This window comes from Triturus cristatus, chromosome 1_1, assembly GCF_964204655.1.
Source record: "Triturus cristatus chromosome 1_1, aTriCri1.1, whole genome shotgun sequence".
Taxonomy (NCBI): Eukaryota; Metazoa; Chordata; class Amphibia; order Caudata; family Salamandridae; genus Triturus; species Triturus cristatus.
In genome coordinates, this window is record NC_140579.1 from 677,198,442 (window position 1) to 677,218,357 (window position 19,916).

The 19,916-nt window shown below is 48.1% G+C and overlaps 1 protein-coding gene across 9 annotated transcripts in view; it reads left to right on the forward strand.

The window, feature by feature from the left end:
- The window catches only part of LOC146870867 (SWI/SNF-related matrix-associated actin-dependent regulator of chromatin subfamily D member 2-like), a 1,426,174-nt gene that overhangs the window by 922,208 nt on the left and 484,050 nt on the right, over positions 1 to 19,916 (forward strand). For 6 of the 9 annotated variants that reach the window (XM_085647047.1, XM_085647051.1, XM_085647059.1 and 3 more), the window contains one exon: positions 18,242 to 18,337. The exons of the other annotated variants lie outside the window; for them this stretch is intronic. In XM_085647047.1, the coding sequence (XP_085503173.1) occupies positions 18,242 to 18,337 (96 nt within the window). The remainder of the gene's footprint in view (positions 1 to 18,241; positions 18,338 to 19,916) is intronic. 9 annotated transcript variants of the gene reach the window in all.

Below are 19,916 nucleotides of genomic sequence, written 5' to 3' on the forward strand. Positions count from 1 at the left end.
AGGCAATGATGGGTGCTGCATGACGCCACACTGATCAGGGTTTATGAGGGTGTGAAGCACTGTTTTCATCTGAGTGGCTAACATTGTTGCGTATAGCTTGACCTCGGTATTATTGAGGGAGATCGGATGATACTGCGCACAAGAAACCGGATACGGGTGCGACTTTAGTATGACCACAATGGTGGCAGTATCGCAATGGGAGAAAACGATCCATCCTCAATAGCCTCCTCGAATAGGGCATTGAGTCGTAGGATCAGAGATTTATTGAACGCCGCGTAATACTCCGCAGGGAGTCCATCCGAGCCCGGTGTTTTGTGAGTGGCAAGCATGGAAATTGCCTCAACTACCTCATCGGCAGTGATAGGCTCATCCATGGTTTCTTGCTCAATCCTAGATAGCTTTGGGAGAGGGAGATTTGTCAGGAAGGCTGAGCTATCCCCTGGTGCATGCTTGGGATCTGCTGTGTATAGTGTCCTGTAGTAGGTTGCAAAGGTCTGGGCAATTGCTGCAGACGTCTGGGAGGTGCGACCCTGAGTGTCTCGGATTTCAGGGACTATTCGATTTACCATGGGTTGCGTAGCAAGCTAATGGAGCAGTTTGCCGTTCTTGTTACTCCACCCATACACCCTAGCTACTGAAGATCTCCAGGTCATTTTAGCTGATTCAGTGGAGATGCTCCCGATTTCCTCCCGCACTAACTGCAGTTGTTGGCGTTCTGTCTACCCTTCCCCCGTCGCTGCTGTCATTTCTATACGGAGCATCCTAGCTTCCAGTGGAGCGAGTTGGCGATCACAGGTCTGACGCCTGTGTTTAAGGAATCCTCTAGCGTAGCCACGAATTGTGGCCTTGCCCGCCTCCCAGAGTGTGCCCTGACACTGCACTGTGCCTTTATTGGTACGAAAGTAGTTTTCAAGTACCTCCCCAAAACTTTTTGTATTCTTGATCCTGAAGGAACCAAGAGTTTAGTCGCCAGATGGGCCGGAGTGTCCTCGCGTGTTCGCCCACTTGTAACAGGAGCGGGGAATGGTCAGATATTCCACGTGCCAGAATCTGGACTTCGGAGACAGCACAGCAATCTGAAGTGAGCATAAACAGGAGATATATACGGGAATGGTTGTGGTGCGCCACAGAGGTGTGTGTGTGTGTGTGTGTATTGTCGTATCTTAGGGTGCCAAATGCACCACACATCAGAGACCCAGTGCAGCGGTCCAGTCTCCGAGACATTTGGCCCCCAACCTTCTATGGGCGGACACAGGACCTGTGGTATCCCCCGTCGGCTCCGGGACCGCATTAAAATCACCCCCCACTATTTCCAAGCCCTGAGAAAGAGCAGAAAGGATTGTCAGTGCAGCTTGGAGCGTGGACTCTAGGTTTGCTGGAGGGGCATATAGTGATATCAGATTAATGGTGGAGTCCCGTATGTTACCAGAGAGAGCTGTGAATCGGCCTGACGGGTCATTAACCACTTAGATCATTGTAAAAGGAAGGGAGCGGCATAAAAGGATTGCTGTTCCCCTGGAAAACCCAGAATGCCATACCCTGTCAAGTCCCTGACGTGCCAGGAAAGGGCAGTGGTTCCCGACAAAGTGTGTCTCTTGTAGTAATAAGACATCCGGGTTACTCCTTCGGGCAGGTCTCAACATCTCTGTCTGTTTAATTTTATCTAGGAGGCCATTCGCATTCCATGAGATGATTCTCATGGGCCCGCTCTTGCTATGCGAGTCTGACATTAGGGTAATGTTGCCATGTCTGGAGCCGAACATTTGGTGGTCGCCAATTAATCAGTTAAATGGGCGTTCGGGAGAGACAGTATGTATGCAAGGGCGCTAATGGGCTGCCAATGGGAGTATCTGGAATGTAGTGTACAATGCTACCATGAAACACACCAACATAAACAATGTCTAGGAGAACCTTCCCAGTAGAGAATCCCAACCAACCCCCGACCCCATACTTCCCGAAATGAAGCATCTGTCGCCCAATCAACAAAAGCTTCGAGTGCAGACAAAATAAGTCTGGGATCGTGGTCAGTGACAGTCTGTGACGCCCCTTCGAGCTTCAGGATACTTGTTCCTCTGCCGTGGATTTGAAGTTGCATTATTTGAGTTCATATGCAGGAGCAGCTGGATAGTTCAGTGTTATCTGAGCCAGGTCTGGGCGAGTCTCCAGGGTTTGGGTACAGTCTGTTGTGGCCATTCTGCTTTTGGGCAATTCATCTCTGTTCTGGAACGAACCAGTCGGTGATGCGGACTTTGTTCCTCGGGTCCGGCATCTTCTACGGGATCCCGCACGTCGTCCATTAGGGGGAGGGGGGGGGGGCGCAGGTTCTTTGCCAGCCGGACCCTTCTGATGGGTTGTTGTTGACACATTTTTGGTTAGGTGGAGTGGACACTCTTCAGTCGCCCATGTCCAGGCTGCCTCCGGTGTATCAAAGAAACAAAATTTATTCTGAAAAATCACTTTGAGGCGGGCTGGGAAGAGGAGTCAGTAGGAAAGATTTAAGGCCCGCAACTTTTGTTTGACTTGGACGTAGGATCTTCTATGAGCCTGCACCTCCTTGGTATAATCAGGGAAGATCATAATCCTGGCTCCCTTATAGCTGAGTTCTGGTCGAGAGCGGGCCTCCTGCAGGATAGCATCACGGTCCCTAAAGTTAAGGACCTTCAGGATTATTGGGCGGTGTGTTGCTCCCGGTGGGGGGCGAGGGAGCGGTGGGCCCTCTCCATCACAAACCAAGGAAACAAGACATCCGCAGGCATCCATGATCGGAACCAGGCCTCAATGAAGGTGCTAGCCTGAGTGGGCTCCGTGCCCTCCGGAAGGCCAACCAAGCGGAGATTATTTTGGCGGGACCTATTTTCGGCGTCCTCCGTCCTTTTATGGAGGCCGGACGTGTGGGATAGAAGCTGCTTAACTTGTAGTTTCAGGGTAGAGACGTCGTCCTCCATCTCAGATACTCGAGATTCTGCTGCTGTCACACGAGCCGTTGCGTTGAGAAGGTCTTGGCGAATGAGTGCCATATCAATGCGGACCTTCCCTAGTTTAATTTCCATTGATTCTTGGCATGTCTTTATGGCCTGTAGTATAGTGGCCAGGTCTCCCTCCGATTGATCAGGTGCTGAGGGCCCTGCTCCATTCTGGGTAGATCCAGTCAGCGCATGTTGTTCCATTAGAGTTTGGGTTGGATACGTCTTTGTTCCATTGTCCTTCCCCAAGTTGGTAAAGGTGCTCCTAAGCGTTTGATGCGTACTTGGATATCTCTTTCTGTCATATGGCGCAGTGGAGCGCTGTTGGGTTTATCTCAAACAGATGTCCAAAGGGATCTCAGAGTCCATCCCGAGTTATGGATCAGGGTGAGGAGTCTATGCGGGAGTTGTGGGAACTCTGTTTGAGTGCCCTCGGCGGTGCCTCACAGAGCACACCCCAGGCTGGGGCACTGTTGTCACAGTCTTGTTTCTCTCACCCTCGCCAATGTCACGGACGTCGCAGTGTCTCTGGGTTAGGATCTCATCTCGGCGTGCCTCACTGGCTGCGTCTGGGCGTTAATCCGCGGATTCCTCCCGGTTTGTGAGTGTCTTTACTGAACAGCAACACCAGTCTCAAGGCTCAGCGAGCAGTTCTTCCTTTTTCTGCCAGTCTATCCCCAACTTCAGAGAGTCCTGTATTTGATTACTGGGCCCAGTGAGGTCTTCTAGGGGGGGGGGGGGGGGGGGGGGAGGATATCTAGCCGGCCCCAGGTCGAAAGCCCCACTTTGCGTCTCACCACAACGGTAGATGTCCCAGGCCCAGAGAGAGCTCCTATTGCCATCCGATGAGGTCACTCATCACAGGAGGAGATCTGGTCGCTTAAGAGCAAGGCTGTAAATCCACTAGGCCGCAGCGGGCCTGCCTGCCTGTCCTGACGATCGCAGGCCAAGCCTCCACCCCCCGGGTTCGTGGTCCACCCGGGGGAGTTAGTGTTGCCCCCGTAGGCTGAAGGGACAGGCCCCCTGCCTCTCCTTCGCCCACACAGCTCGTCGTTTCCCTCCCTCAGGATCAAGCAGTGCCTCTTTTCTTCTGGGAGGAGGAGCGGGGGAAGAGCACCTATATTCGCGGGACCTGCCTCACTGATATAGCCCTGGAGGCAGGCCTCAGTCCGTCCCGCGCTGCTGGGGAGTACACACAGCTGCCAGGGACCCGTATCACCACAGGAGACAACGTCTGGCCGCCCGAGAGCTTATCTCGCAGAACAAGGCCACCACCTCACGAGGCCGCCGCACGGTTGTGTCTCCTGCTGGTCGAACTTCACCAGCGAAACCCGCAGCCCCCTCAGGACAGTCCACTGGTCGCGGAGACGGCGCAGCGACCTCCCCCTCAGCCACACGTCTCACCGTGGGTCACCGCATTTACGATCGGCGTCAGCGTCCTCAGCACCCCAGCAGGACCAGCGCCGGCTCAGTTACCGGCAGAACATCCCGCATCAGTAACATTGGTTACTTGAATATTTCCTGGAGTATGCCACCAAAGTTGGTGCAGGTTAGTGCTGTAAATCTCTAGACACGTGTTTCTGTATATCACCCGGCATCAGTAGAGATAAAAACGATTTTAATCTGGAGTTGCTGAGCAGGCTGCCACAATCCTTTCAGGTCTCAGTACCTCTCACAGGCGCACAGGTGCATCTCCACAAGCTGGTCAGCTCAATGGCTCAAGGGAGCCTTTTCAAACAGGAAGGGGTGGGAGCACACTGCTTCACCTCCCAGCACAGTTCGTCCATTAGCATTATGGTAAATGAAGTTCATGTTACTTGCTTACTTGAATATTTCTTGGAGTTTTCCTCCAATGTTGGTGCAGGTTAGTGCTGTAAATCTCGGTTGTATGACGTTACTACGCATTCCGTTGTAATGCATGCCTTTACCACGCATGCGTTACAACGCAAATGCTTTCTCCACACATATCCTTTACCACGAAAATGCCTTTAACACGCACATTTTTACTACGATTTTCATTGTTAAACTATGCATGTTAATGGCATTTTCATTTTAAAGGATATCTTCCTTCACTACTATTTAACCTTTAAATTTAACCCTTATAATTTACACCCTTACCTCTTTACGTTGTCTTCCAAGCACTTCCTATTTACGTTTCAAGTCGTAAAGAGGAAGCGGAAGTGTGTTTCCGTTTCCTCTGACGACGCTGATTGCCTCATCTTTTTTCTTCAATTTCTAAAAATAACGGAATTCAGGTGAGTTTCTTTTTTTTGTGGGTGGAGACCCCCCAAGCCCCCTTTTTTTAACCCATTTTTTTTCTTTTTTTGGGGTGGGGTGACCCCCCCAAGCACCCCCTTCTTTTTTACCTTTAACACACATGCCTTTACTACGTATCTCGTAGTAAAGGTATGCGTGGTAAAGGCTATTAGTGGTAACTACGCATGCCATGCCATGCGTTGTAATTGTAATGCATGCGCGGTTATCGTTAGGCGTGGAACAGCCGCATTGTAGTGGCCGTTTCCACCACCAGGAGCTGCGCGCCTTCGTAAGGTTAAAGAGAGCTGGAAAGGCGCCAGACTTCTCGGCTGTTCCGAGTATCGACATCAAGTAGGCGCCATTTTGAGCCTTAGGCTCAGGGAGGTCTCGGGTGTCTGCTGGGTTTCTCCGGTCCCTTTACCTCGTTTTTAGGCTGGGTACGGGGGACCCGCCAACCCCCTCACTGATCGGAAGCGTTTTCTGCCTTTGTGGAAGTTCGCCAGAGGAGCAGGATATAGACGGACAAAGAAGGGTCTGGAGACCCCTAGAGTGCGACCGCCATCATGGCCTGTCAGGCCAAGCCCCTTTTATAATTTAAAGTAGGTTTTATGTAACCGGAATTGTAAATGTACCTGTCCGTACTGCAGCCATAGTGTATTTTCACCCTATAATGAAATAAAACAGAAAAACAAGCCAGACAGCCATTTCCTTTACTGAGGGCTCATTGTATTGGACTATTGTTCTCTGCCTTTGTTTGTCATTGTGGTTCTGCACTGTATTTTGGTTGTATATCTTTTTTTTCCATACATTTTGATTTCAGTCATGTAGTTATGGAAGTGAGTGACTGTCTAGAGTGGTCATTAAGACCCAGAGGATATTTCGTCTGCATATATGTATTAAGAGAAGATTAGGAGGACAAGCTGCATTACATATGAATTAAAAAGACAAGGTTTAAAGAGCATCCTCGAGGTAATTATAGCACCTCCATGTAGCGATGTGTTTACCCACAAAAGGCTCTTGCACCATTGTGGAGTTGTAGAATAATTATTTATTAATTATCGTGATCCGAGCGCCGGGAACACTCCCGTCCGCTATCTCTGTTCGCGCGCGAAGCCGCGCCTCTACCCAGCATGCACTGGGGCGCTTGAAACACTAGAGCGTATCACTACACATCTCCCCCCTTTAATACCTTTCCCCAAAACCAACAGTGGCCCCATTATTTCAGTCTTACTTGGTTTGCGTATCAAAGTCCTCAAACCTTCTTGGCATCTTGACCACTCTGCCCGATCTCGTACAGTTCTGTCCTTTCTCTGGGACCACCTTTTTCCCTCTAGTCGGGGATTCTCCTCTGGCCACCAACTCTCCTTGTTCTTCTTCTTTTACCTGAATCCCTACTTCCATGAAGCGATCTTGCCTGTTCGTTTCTCCTTCTCTGCTTCCTCCTGACGTATTCTGGCTTTGAATCTCCCCCCTTTTCCCGGGAGAGGTTGGGTTTGGCCCCCTCAGCCGCTTGACTTTCCTCTCTTTCCGGCTCGCCTTCCACTGCCGGACTCGGTGTTCTTCTATCCTCCGGGTCTTACCACTTCAAGATTCTATTGCATTTCGCCATTCTGTCCTGCGACCATACCTTCCCGTCGCTCAGTAAAGCCGACCTGGTATATGTTTCTATCACCTGCAGCGGAGGGCTAAATTACCCCTTTGGTACTTCGGCGTTTGTTATAGTACTCTGTGTATAATGCCTGTGCTTTGTCCAGGTTACGCCTCACCACCGCAGGCGACCATTTGCTTTGTACCATAAGGTGTTTCCACGCTACATTGTCCTTCGTAAAAGGGTCACGTCCCCTTAGAATCTTGAACGGACTGTACCCGGTGTTGGTCGGAGTAATGCGGTACGTCCAAAGCATGCGTTGGGAGTTCCCTCTCCCAATTTAACCCCGCACTGATTGCCGCTTGTATGGATCCCATTATCACCCGATTAAATCTTTCCGCAAGTCCATTCCCCGCCGGGTGGTAGATTGGGGTGTGTTTGACTTCAATCCCATTCCTGGTCATGAAGGCGTTCCATCGTTCTGAAACAAATTGCGGGCCGTTGTCACACGTTATCACCTTGGGTATTCCTTCTCTCAGGAACCTGGCGGTGAGGAATGCTAACACCGTCTCTGTGTCGGCACTTTCACATACGTCTACCTCTGGCCATTTAGAGTACCTGTCCACTGCCACTATGCGGTACTTGGGTACTCCTTCCGCGTTCAGGACTGGACCCAGGATATCCACTGACAGCATTTCCCAGGGGCTGGACATCCCTGTGAATTTCCCCAGTGGTGGACGTAGTAAGGTTTGCGTCTTATCGGTCCTGTTGCATTGTTCACACATCCTGACGTGTCTTTCTACCTGTGCATCCATGGCTGGCCACCAGTATGCCTGCTTCGCTCTCGCCTTGGTTTTCATGATCCCCAGGTGTCCCTCATGTAGGATGGTTAAAAGATGGTTCACTAGCGAGGTCGGTGGGACCACTTTGTCTCCTCTCAGTAGGAACACTGGGTTGTCTCCAATGGACAGTTCTTCTCGGATCTCCCAGTACTTCCTCAGCTCGCTGTCCAGGTGCTATTTGTCGGGCCATCCTTGTGTCACATAGCTTTTCACTGTGCTTATTGTCTCGTCAGCTGTGTACGCTTCTTCCCATTCTTGTGTGCTGACAGCTCCTTCATAGTCCTGCGTGGGTGCTACCATGTACTCCTCCCATTCCGAAGGTTTGTATTTGTAGGGGAATTTATATAGCGCATGTATACCGGCAGGTCTCTTAGCGCTGACAGAAGGAGATTTGCAAAAATGGCCCGGCAAAGACAGTCCTGGTGACATGGAGCTTAAGAAGTGTCTCTAAAAAGCAGCGTTTTCAATAGCTTTCGGAAAGGGAGTAAGCCTGGTTCTTTCCGTAAGGCATCCGGCAGTTGGTTCCAGAGACGTGGCAAGATAACAGAGAAAGCTCGCCCGCCCTTGGAAGCCAGATTGCTTCGGGGACAGACTAGCTGAGAAGCATCTGTAGATCGAAGTTGACGTCCTGGAACATACTTAGCCAGGCGATCCCTAATATAGCTAGGGGCATGACCATAGAGGGATTTATGGGCGATACATAGGACCTTGAATTTTGCGCGTTGTCTAACGGGCAACCAGTGTAGCTTTAGAAGCAGAGGTGATGCATGAGACCTCCTAGGAAGGCTGAAGAGCAGCCTAGCAGCATCATTCTGTACCACCTGGAGCCGGTTGGTGAGTTTCTGAGGAAGGCCCAGATACAGCGCATTCCCATAGTCAAGGCGTGATAAAATAGTAGCCGAGACTATGGATTTCATGGAGGAAGTAGATAGAATGGGGACCAGCTTCCTCAGTTGCCTCAGAATACCAGAGCAGGTGCCCACCACTGAGGAGACTTGATGACTTAGTGAGAGTTCTGCATCAATCTTGATTCCCAAGCTTTTCACAACTGAGGATGGAGAGGGAGGAGTCCCAAGTTCTTTGGGCCAGAACAGGCCACCCCAGGAGTTATTAATGGTTGGGACGACGAGAACCTCTGTTTTATCAGGGTTGATTTTTAAAGAGTTAGCTGTCATCCAGTTAGTTGTGAATCTTAGAATATTTTGAGCCGTCTCTTGGGCATGGACTGAATTGTCAATCCTCAGAATAAGCTGGGTGCCGTCAGCATAATTAAAGACACGACAGTCCAGATTGGATAGGGCGGACACTAAGGGTTGCAAGTAGATATTAAAAAGCAAAGGGGACAGCGCAGAGCCCTGTGGTACGCCGCATGGGATGACACCTCTCTTGGAGGAACAATCACCAAGCTGCACCCTTTGCGAGCGACCAGAGAGAAAGGATTTTAGCCAATCAAGGGCCGAGCCCCTGAGTCCCAGATCCATCAGACGGGTCAGCAAGATGGAGTGGCTGACCGTGTCGAATGCTGCAGAGAGGTCCAAGAGCACAAGTGCGCTCGGCTCTCTCTTGTCAGCATTCAATCTAAGGTCGTCAAGGACGGACAGCATGACTAGCTCCGTGCTGTGGTAGGCTCTGAACCCTGCCTGACGTGGATGCAGAAGCTTAAATGTGTCCAGGAAATCAGAAAGGTTTTTTAGGACATGTTGCTCCATAACTTTAGCCAAAAAGGGGAGTTGTGAAATAGGCCTGTAGTTTTTCAAATCAGCCTTGTCAGCTCCTGGCTTTTTCAGTAAGGGGATAACTCTGGCCTCCTTCAGGTTACTTGGCACCTGACCAGAGGCCAGGGAGTTGTTGAGGAGCGAGAGAATCTGACATTCCAAGATTGGGCGAGCCAGCTGAAAAATCCTAGGAGGACAAGGATCAGCCGGTGAGCCGGATTTAACTTTGTTTATCAGGAGGGCCACAGCTTCTGAGTCCAGCGGAGGAAATTGGGCAAGGAATTGAGCTGGTAAAGTTTGAGGTGACGCCAGTCCTTGACTGGCAGAAATTGCAGGAGAGCTATTAATCTCAAGCAGAATATCCGTTACTTTCTGCAGGAAGAAAGACTGCAAGGTGTCAACGTCGAAAGGTATTAAAGTTGATGACACATCGATCTTTCTGCTAAGTTCTTTTAGGATCTTGAAGGTTTCCTTTTGTTTATTAGAGGCATCAATAATCCGAGCCTCATAATAATCTGCTTAGGTTCCCGATCTCCTGCGGGCTCCATGGCGGCTGCTCTGCTTAAGAAGTCTACTACCCTGTTTTGGGATCCTGGGATGTACTCCACATCATATACGTAGTCCAAAAGCCTCAGGCTCATCTTCGCAATGTGAGGGGTCGCATGCGCATGTCCGCTCGAGGTCAACACTTTCACCAGTGGTTTGTGGTCGGTACAGAGTAGAAATTTCGAGCCCCACAAGTACTGTCCGAACCGTTCCATGGCCCACACCCTCGCTAGCATCTCCTTCTCTATGACGCTGAATTTTTCTTCGTTCACCGCTAGGGCTCTCGAGGCAAAGCTGACGGTGGTGACTTCTCCGCCCCGGGCTTTCTGCATCAGGACCGCCCCCAGGCCCTTATCACTGGCGTCGGTGGTTAGGATGGACAATGCTTCTTGATCGAACCCTTCCAGGGGGATAGCTGTGCAAATGTCTTGTTTTATTCTCTCGAATTCTTCTTGCTCCTTCTGCGTCCACCTGAACGCGTTCTTGTCCTTCAAGAGTTGCCTTATGTGGCGCGTTTTGGTCACGAAATGCGGGACAGACTTGCTGTAGAACTCAGCAATGCCTAGGAAGGAGCGGACATCTTCCTTCCTCGTCGGTGTTGGTGCGTCCTTGATGGCCGCCATGTTCGCTCTTTTCGGTTCTATACCCCTTCCGCTGATCTCGTGGCCCAGGTAGGTCACAGAGTCAACTCCAAACCTGCACTTCTGCCATTCCGCCGTGAGTCCATTTTGAGCTAAGATCGCTAACACTGTGTGTAGTTTCTTATCATGGTCTTCCTGGGATTTCCCCATGACTAGGATGTCGTCCTGGAAGTACTGGACTCCTTCCACCTTTTGGAACAACCTATGCATAAGTTTTTGGAACACTGCCGCAGCCGACGCTAGGCCGAAGGGCATCCTGAGAAACTTGTAACACCCAAATGGCGTGATGAACGACGTCAAGTGGTTGCAGGTGGCATGCAGTGCAATTTGGTGGTACGCCAAGGTGAGGTCTATGGTGGAGAACCACTTGACCCCCTTGGTCATCGCCAACATCTCGTTTATCCGGGGCAACGGGAACTGTCTACTAGAATGTTCTTATTGAGTTCCCTCAGGTCCACACATAGGTGTACCTTCCCGTTCAGTTTCTGGGCTACCACCAGCGGTGCCAGCCATTCTGCGCTCTCAATCGCTTCAATGACTCCGTTTGCTGCCAGCCGTCTCAGTTCTTCCTGGACTGCCTCTCTGCTTCTGAAGGGAATATTTCAGGCTTTGTGGCTCACTGGCTTCGCTCCAGCCTTGAGTCGTATTTTGTGTGTGAATTTTGTCATCCTTCCAATGGTTCCCTTGAACACCTCAGGATATTCTTCCATCCACTTGCCCTCTTCTTTCTTTTGGTTTGCTTCTATCAGCAGCACTTGTTTGGAGCATCCTGGATTGATTTGTATTCCCAAGTTCCCTTGGTCCATCCACCCCAGTACGGAGGGTCCTTTCTCTGCCACGTACAGCTTCCCTTCTGCTCTGCGTCCTTTGAACTCGAACATCAACCTTCGGTATCCTACCATGGGTGTGGGTTCTCCGGTGAACGTGACCGGGTGAATGTCGGTGGGTAGTAGTTTGTCCCCGACCTTGGAAGTGAATTTGTTTTCCCATATGGCTCTTTGGATGATTGTGTATGGGGAGCCCGAATCCGCCACTATATTTACTTGTACCCCGCCGATCTTCATCTGTAGTGTTGGTTGCTTGGATCATGTGCAGTTCACTCCCAGCACTTGATCATCGATGCATAAGACTTCGTCCTCTTCGTCTTCTTGGGCTTCCTCCTCCCCCTCAGGTTCTTGTGCCACGAATTTCACTTCCGTCCTGCTAAGCTTGCGCCTGCATACCTTCTCATAGTGCCCCATTATGCTACAGTATGCACACATGGCGCGGAACGCGGGACAAACTTTGTCATTGCCTTGATGCGATTGGCTGCCGCACCTGTAGCACATATTTTTCCGTTCTCCCTGTGGCTTCTGGTTCTTCATGGTCTTCTGAGGGTACCTCTTCTGATACCTCATACTACTTGGTGTCTGCTGTTTCGGAGCGTCTGGTCTGCCTCGGTCTGTTATCCTGCAGACTGGCGTGCGTTCGCTGCTCTCTCTTTTGGCCGCTTCTGTGCACCGTTTTGATAGTGCTGCCTTCTTTACTAGCGCCAAAACTTCTTTTAGCGGGGCGTCACCATTGACCCATAGCTTCTCCTGTATGGCCATGTTGGTTGCGTGCATGATAATCTGGTCTCTGATGAGTTCGTCGTGAAGTGTGCCGAATTTACAGGTTACCGCCATCTTCTCTAACGCCGATACATACTCATCTATGGACTCTCCCTTGTTCTGTTTTCTCTGGAAGAAATTGCATCTGTCTATGGCCGTGCACACCACTGGCCTGTAGTGAGCATCTAGGTCTTCCAGCACGTGTTGGAACACTTCTGTGTCCGTCGCCGGTCTAGTCTCCTTCACCAAACTGTCGTATACCCAGATACCCTCTGGGCCTAGGTTGTGCAGTAGTATTTTCTTTTTCCTTGCACTTGAGAACTCCCCTTCGCATTCTTCTTCTAAGGCCTCAAGATAGTTCAGGAAATACTGTTTCCAGTCTTCCCAGGGCGTCGGCGGGTCTCCTCTTTTAGGTAGGAAGGGCACTAGGTTGGTGAGGGACGTTGTTTGAGCGCACATCCTGCCCCTATCGGTTTGGGCTGCACTCCTCCTGTCGTCTGTCTCTGGTGGACTCCCTGGAGCCTGTCTCTCTCCTGAGCTGCCCGAATGAGTGGGTGAAAGGCTGCCTCGCCCCCTCTTCGATGGCCCTGGAGTCGCCAGGTCTGTCGTTGCCTTCACCGGTAGGACCTGGGTCGCTTCTAGTGGCGGCCTCTGCTGCTGCCTTGCACGCCCTCCTGCCTCCCGTGTCGTTTGGAGCACTTCGGTGCTTCTAGGCCTCTGTGCAGCAGGGTGGCGATTCCTCCAGGTTGTGGCCCCTAACGTTGGTGTGCCCAATGCCTGCCGGTGTACTACCTCTGCTTACCCGGCCAGGCCTCCTGTGCTTATGGGGTCCCTTCCTGTGGCTCTCACCCAGTCAGCGTGTTTGGCTGCTCTGCCTGTCGATCCTTCTGCCCTCTGCGACCTCGGGATGCAGGTGGTGCTCCGGACTGTTCGCTCCGCGTCGCGGTAATGACGGTGTACCTCTGCCACACTCTGTTTTCTCCTCATGGGGTGCCTGGGCTCTGCGCTGGCCTCATCCCATCCTAGTCGCCATTGTAACGATGTGGTTACCCACAAAAGACTCTGGCACCATTGTGGAGTTGTAGAATAATTATTTATTAATTATCGTGATCCGAGCGCCGGGAACACTCCCGTCTGCTAGCTCTGTTCGTGCCGTCTGCGCGCAAAGCCGCGCCTCTACCCAGCATGCACTGGGGCGCTTGAAACACTAGAGCGTATCACTACACTCCAGAAGACCAGAGTGAAGAGATGCAACCTACTTCATCGCAGATTTGCCAGTACTTAATTTAGTCAAGTCTGGCCAGGAGGACTGAATGGTTGACAGTGTTGAAACCCGCCTTTGGATCAAACAATATTAGGGCACTGACAGTAAAGTCGTGTTTTGGGTTTTATTGAGTCATAACAGAAGTACTGCTTTTGGGCAATAATATACCCTGGGCATCAGATTGGTGGCCCTCCAGTTTAGGAACTATGCCTACACCAGCTGAGTAGGTCAAAAGTTTAGGATTCTGTTTGAAAAAGACCTCAAATCTGCAAAGGAAATTAATGCTGCGCGCATTGTTTGTTTCTTTCAGATATGAATTCTGAATAGAAATCTCGCTTTTTTCTTCCCACATGAAAACTGCAATGGTTAACGCAGCCATTAACTCTACACTTGATCACGGTAGTGCCCTTTTATCTAGGCCTCCTGAATCTGCAGGAGTCCAGAACATGGCTGTGAGGCACGTGCACAATCTTCGGAAGTGTGACAGGATTTTGAATTGTCCTCGAACCCAGTATTGGCTTTCTGTTGAAATTCGAATCCTCTTCAAGGCGCTATATTTATTTATATCTAAAAGCCTTCTATTGGGCTGGTCTCGTTTTCATTCAAAGCTTGCTATATAAATATTCACCTAAATACTTGGTCTGGCCAAGTTTGCGAACAGTTCCTCTCTATTAAGAGCAATAATGTGAGGCCGAGCGGTTTCTAATCACTACCCCCTCTCAGGAATGCTGTCCCTCTTTTTCCTCGTCAGATCAAACATTATCAGTCATTTTTTAAGTCATTAAGAACCTTCTCTTTCCGTTGCAGTCTTCTGATTATTTCTTTTGAGTTCCATCGCCTAGATGCTTACTTTCATTTAATCATTCATTCCCATTACGAGTTAGGAGCTCTCCGCTCGGAGTTCGTTCTTGAAGTGTGTGACATACAGGTAGTAAGTTCAAATCCCAGCAAAAACAACTCCACTTTTCATACTTGCTAGGTCGATAAAATGAGTTTAACGTTAAATTGAGTTATGGCTGCGCTTGTCAATGACACCAGTTAGAAATGGCAAACCTCAGTAATAAGCACAATACAATACACTGAAGCCTGCAATTTAAGTGTTAATACATGTATTTAATTTTCTTACTACTGTTTAGTTGTGACATCATAATATGTAATGAGACATAGAATACGTTCTTATACTAGAGTTGTGCATCAACCATAGTCTGACCGGGCTAAGAAGCACTGTGAAGAATAGTTTTTTCTGCGCCAAACACTTTATTCTCTCTTAACTAATTAAAAGGGTTAGGCTAGACTTTCGGTTGTCCTGTCTGGTAACTGTCCTATGTCGTAAATTGGCAGTTAATAATGGTCCACTATTTATGGGAAAACGTTTATTTATTACACTGCCTGGTTTTCAAATAAGCACAAAATGTTTTATAGATCTAGATTTATATAAAATTACTTATGCAAACATGTAGCCAGAAATTACAACCTGTGTATCGTGTGTCTTTTAATAAAGAAGATTCTAAATGTATTTTACATTGTCTGCACCTAGAAGATTCCCTTAATTAGAAGGAGGAAGAGACAAATAATTTAATAGGGGGTGTGGTGGTGAATTTTTTGCCAAGTATTATGCGACATAAAATACTTCCTACTGTATGTAAAAATATTGCAAGTCAACTTGAAATTTCATGACCTTGTAGAGGAACTTTGACCTAGTTTCTCTGTTTGGACATGGAATTTCTTCCTCGTTGACCTGCAATGTAGAAGGAACTTTATCCCAGATATAAGAAAAGACAAGCATTTGCAATGCTATAGGTCTCGCATTTACGTGCGTTTGAGCTTTTGGCATTGTAAATGACAATGTATTTTATTTATGTTTTGGTTTGTAAAACAAATAAAAGGCATTGTCATTTGCAATGCTAATAGCTTAAACTCTCGCAAAGGCGAGACCTATTGCATTGCAAATGCTTGTTTATTTCTGTATTGGGGTGCATGGCAAAGCTTCTTGAGACAGTGGGACAAGGTGCAGTGGCTATGGTTACCATATATCTTCGTCATTCATCCATTAATTCACTCAGTGAGTATCAAAGGTTCTCACAGATCTTGTGCATTTTTTACGAGCAGTTTGTGCTGTTTTGCATTTCTCCTCTGTGTTCTGATGATACCTGTTTTCTAAGGTTTATAATGGGACAAGCAGAAGTACATGTAGCAGAATACAGAAACAATGGTGGGACTGGGTGAGATGCCCACATCTGGCATGGATAGGTATCACGTGTGCCAAAGACTGATGTGGTACCTCCAGACCCTCCAAGCGACGATAACTCTCTGACTTGAGCCTCTCGCCTTCAGCAATAAATGGATGAGTGCACAACAACGGGCTGCCGTTAAAGGGACCACGGCTGGCTGAACGTGCCATGGTAGCGATGGCCATAGTCCGCCTTCATGTGGGTAGGAAAAGTTCACATATTCACCCAACGAAGACAACAATTTTAGTTCAAGAACACTGGAGCACCGGCCATACCTGACGCGGGACCCCCCTGAGCTCTGTACCCATACACTATAACACAACTGATCTACATAACACCAGTAGTTGTAGTCTATTGCAATTGTGCGGCAATGGAGGCAGACTGTACCAAATTATGCAGCATGAAAATGCAAACTAGGCGGCATAGTGCACATTCTGCTGCAGCGATATTCGGCTATTTTGTTTTGAATTGTGTAGCACTGTAGGCAGACGATTAAATTATGTGGCAAAGAAAAGAAAATTGGGCAGCATAATGCACACTCGTTAATTGGGCTATATATTTTTTTAACACACATTCATACTGTCTGAGCGCATTTAATCTAACGAATACCAACTTAACTCTTTAATACAGTAAACATCAACTGAAAGGTGGCTAGTTGACCTTTGAAATGCAATGCCGTTGCAAAACCACGTGTATTTTTTTGTAACTTTTAATCCGTTTGAATAACATTTTTTTTTTTGCTGAAATCTGCAATTATGAAGCAGGTAGTGATTTTGTTGGCAAGTGCATTAAATGCATAATTGTGTAGGAAAGGCATTGGCAGCAGAATCGCATAATTCCAACGGCCAGGGTTCTAACTCGGGTACAATGAGAGGCACACCCCGCTCCCCTTTGAATGCCTGTCGACCTGGCTACGGCTGCTGCGAGCTTTATCTACATACAAAGTATTCCCTGTGGAGCTACCAAATGCTTCCATCTCTTTATATCTGAAGTCTACGCCAAGGCGTACAGATCAGTGCACAATGTATCCCTGTAAAAATAAATATTAAATACATAATCAGGTTTACTTCAGATCTCACAGGCCGTCAGTGGTGCGCTGGGACTAAGACACAGCAAAGTATGCATAAGTAAGGCCAGGTGAATGCGTTTAAGGAGTAATGCCTAAGCAGTCCAATTTAAAATTGTCAATTAGCTCCAAAAATAAAAACCTCTAGATTTACGAGTACAAAATACGACTCCAATGCGATCAGTTTGAAACTATGAACAATGTGATATTTCTAAATATAAAACGTCCTCGTGTCTATAAAGTGCAATAACAGGTGTATCTCTAATCCAACTCAGTTGAACTCTTTTTATCCACATTAGATTGATGAAGGGCTGGGTTACCCCACCTAGATTATGTAAAGATGACCTGTTGGACGCACACAAAATTCTACAGCAGTGGCACTAACCCGCTGAGCAACCTTCCTCCATAATCAGAATAATCCGAATCGGAGAAGAAAAACAGGAAGACGTGAAAGAAGTCAGAGGCGAGACCAGGGGTCCGTCGACTGCAGGGGTTCAGCAATCAGCACCTGAGGGTCCTCAGCTCCTTGCTGAGGGGGTGCTCCATCCGCAGCAGGGTCCTGCAGCAGGAGCAGGGTGGCGAGCAGGCAAGCGCAGACTGGCCCCCTCATGGCTTCAGAGGCTGTAGAGTCGGCAGTAGAGTGGCGGGAGACAGAGGTGGCCCAAAGGTCATGTGAGCAGCGCCGGGGAAGGGGCATCGAGGTCTGCTCATAACAAGCCCTGGTACCTGGGCTACTCCTGCGGAGAGTCGGACATTTAGATAAGTCGGGCTCAGGTGGAAAGGTCGCCGCTGAGGGGAGTCGGTGCAGCTTCACAGGTCAGACTCATGTGCCATAGTCACAGCTTCAGGAGTCCGGTCCGAAGTACCGGCGTCGCAGATGAAGGAAGTAAAGCGTGTGCAGTTTCTAAAGTCAGCCACAGCATATCGGGGCCATGGAGAAGAGCGAACCATTAACTTCAGAGGCGGGCCAAGCATGGTGTACCGCACTGGAACTGCCTGGCTTCACATAGAAAGAAATGCTCAGCGGCAAGAAATGCATAGCGGTATGTAAAACAAGACAAGCCCGGCGGAGCGTGGTGCGCGCGCTTGGCGGGGGGAGTGCATTCCAGGCGGGGGAGCGGACCCTTTGAAGTATGATGCCGAGGGCGCCAGTGGGCTGAAGCGCTTCCCCAAAAGTGGATTGCATGGCGGCACGATGCACGTGATTGCTTGGCGAGCACGCGCACAATCCACTTTTGGGAGCACTTTGAAATGCCCCTTTACTAAAGTCTCGCATAGCGATTGCTATCGCAATAGCTAGGCGAGACCTAAAAAAGGGCAATAACTTCAGAAAATGTACAATAATGAATGAGAATCGTAAGTTATTATTACTCTTTTGCTTCTTACACTGTTTTAAGCAACACAGCTATTGGAAAACAAACCTTTGTAAGCAATTTAATTAAGTGTGCCGTATGAAGATTTCAAATATATTTTTGTTTCTTTATCAATCCACGTGCTCATCTAAATGTTCCTTATTTCTCTTCCCTTTTGTATTTTTCAGACTAGTAAACAAAAAAATAAGTTTTCCTCCTTCTTCAAAAGCTTAGTTATTGAGTTGGATAAAGAGTTGTATGGACCAGACAACCATTTAGTTGAGGTAAGAGGTGGCAAAAAAAATGTAAGGTTATTCATGTGTGATCCAACTGAAGAAACTGTACTTGGGACATTTCATTAGTCATTCACGCTACACATTGTTAATGCGGTAGGGAAGCACTGCCTTTTTCTTTTATGTCGATAGCTCTTTTTCACAGATAAATCAGGAAAGTACAGTGCAATGTCTGATGCATCTGTGAAATTCTAAGATTGGATAGGTGTAATTTGTCTTGAAGTAGATAGTATACACAAAAGTATTGCTGGTACCCAACCACTGTGCTTCCTTGCCAACGCTCACTGTGCTTCATATTCATCCCAATCCATATTCAAGAGTTGAGTGATTATTGAAAACATTCCTAAACTTTCTATGTAATAGGAGGCGGTGCTTACGTTTAAATTGTGCATTTTAAATTGTACAGTGTTAGGTTACGGCACTGGGATTGATACTGATAAGATACTATGGGCCCCATTACGACTTTGGCGGTATGGCGCGGGCCTGCCCCGCCGCTGCATTGCCAAAGCTGTGTTCAGACCACCCGTCAGATTAGGAGTTTCCTCTTGTCTGGCAGGCCTTGTTATTGACGTTCCCACAGCCGTGCCCTGAAAATGGGCACCGCTATGGGAACGCCATAAACATTTGCAGTGCAGGAACTGGTGTGCTTGCACACAGGACGTGAGGACCAGGGAGCCCAGTGTTTTTATGTGATATCTGGCTAAGAGTCACTGATTCAGTCTCCTTCATAAACTCTGTGTTTATTAAAATATCTTGCATAGGAATTACCAAGTTCCAAAAGTAAAGATTGCATACAGTACTGAAAGTAGCTAGTGTGAGACTGGCTCCCTGTGATGAACTTTACAGACTTCAAATTGCTATGTACAATTCAGAAATACTACTTTTGATTTTTTTCCTTGCTGTGCTTACTGATGCTCGGGTACATGCCTGATAATCTCATATGATGTGCTGATATACATTTTTTGGAACATCAATACTGTAGAAAGGGAATATTCCTGTCTGTCAGAACTTTACATTTGGTGTGTGAGGTGTAATTTTCAGAGCCACAACCAGGCAATTTTAGGGGCATAGCTGCACCTCCACTGTGTTTAAGTTTATTTCAGACGTTTTATAAACATACACTTAGGTGTTATGCATAAAGTTAACCATAATGAGTAAAGCTAACCATAACTTCACTTTAACTGTGTTATTTTATTTTTAGACATAAAAGGTAATGTGATTTACCTGTGGTTAAGAGGATATATGTGGTGCTTGTGTTTTAGGTGTACTGGTATGTGATAATGGCTCTGTTTCCTGTTGTGGCTTAAGTTTCATTTGGTATGGCCTTCAGCTATGCGCAGTAAGGATTGACTGCAATGCCTTTATACTAAACTCTGCTGCACAATGTCTTTGGTCGTGTGAAGCAGTTGTATGCTACAGGAAACACATGCATGTGCAGTTTGCAAGTTAAAACCAATTCTTGTTTCTTATCCTTCGTGCACACCAGTCAAATGGAGGCTTTGTTATCAGCAAATCAAAGAATTTTGTTACACCTCCTTTAACATTCCCAACCCACCCTTGTCAGATCAAC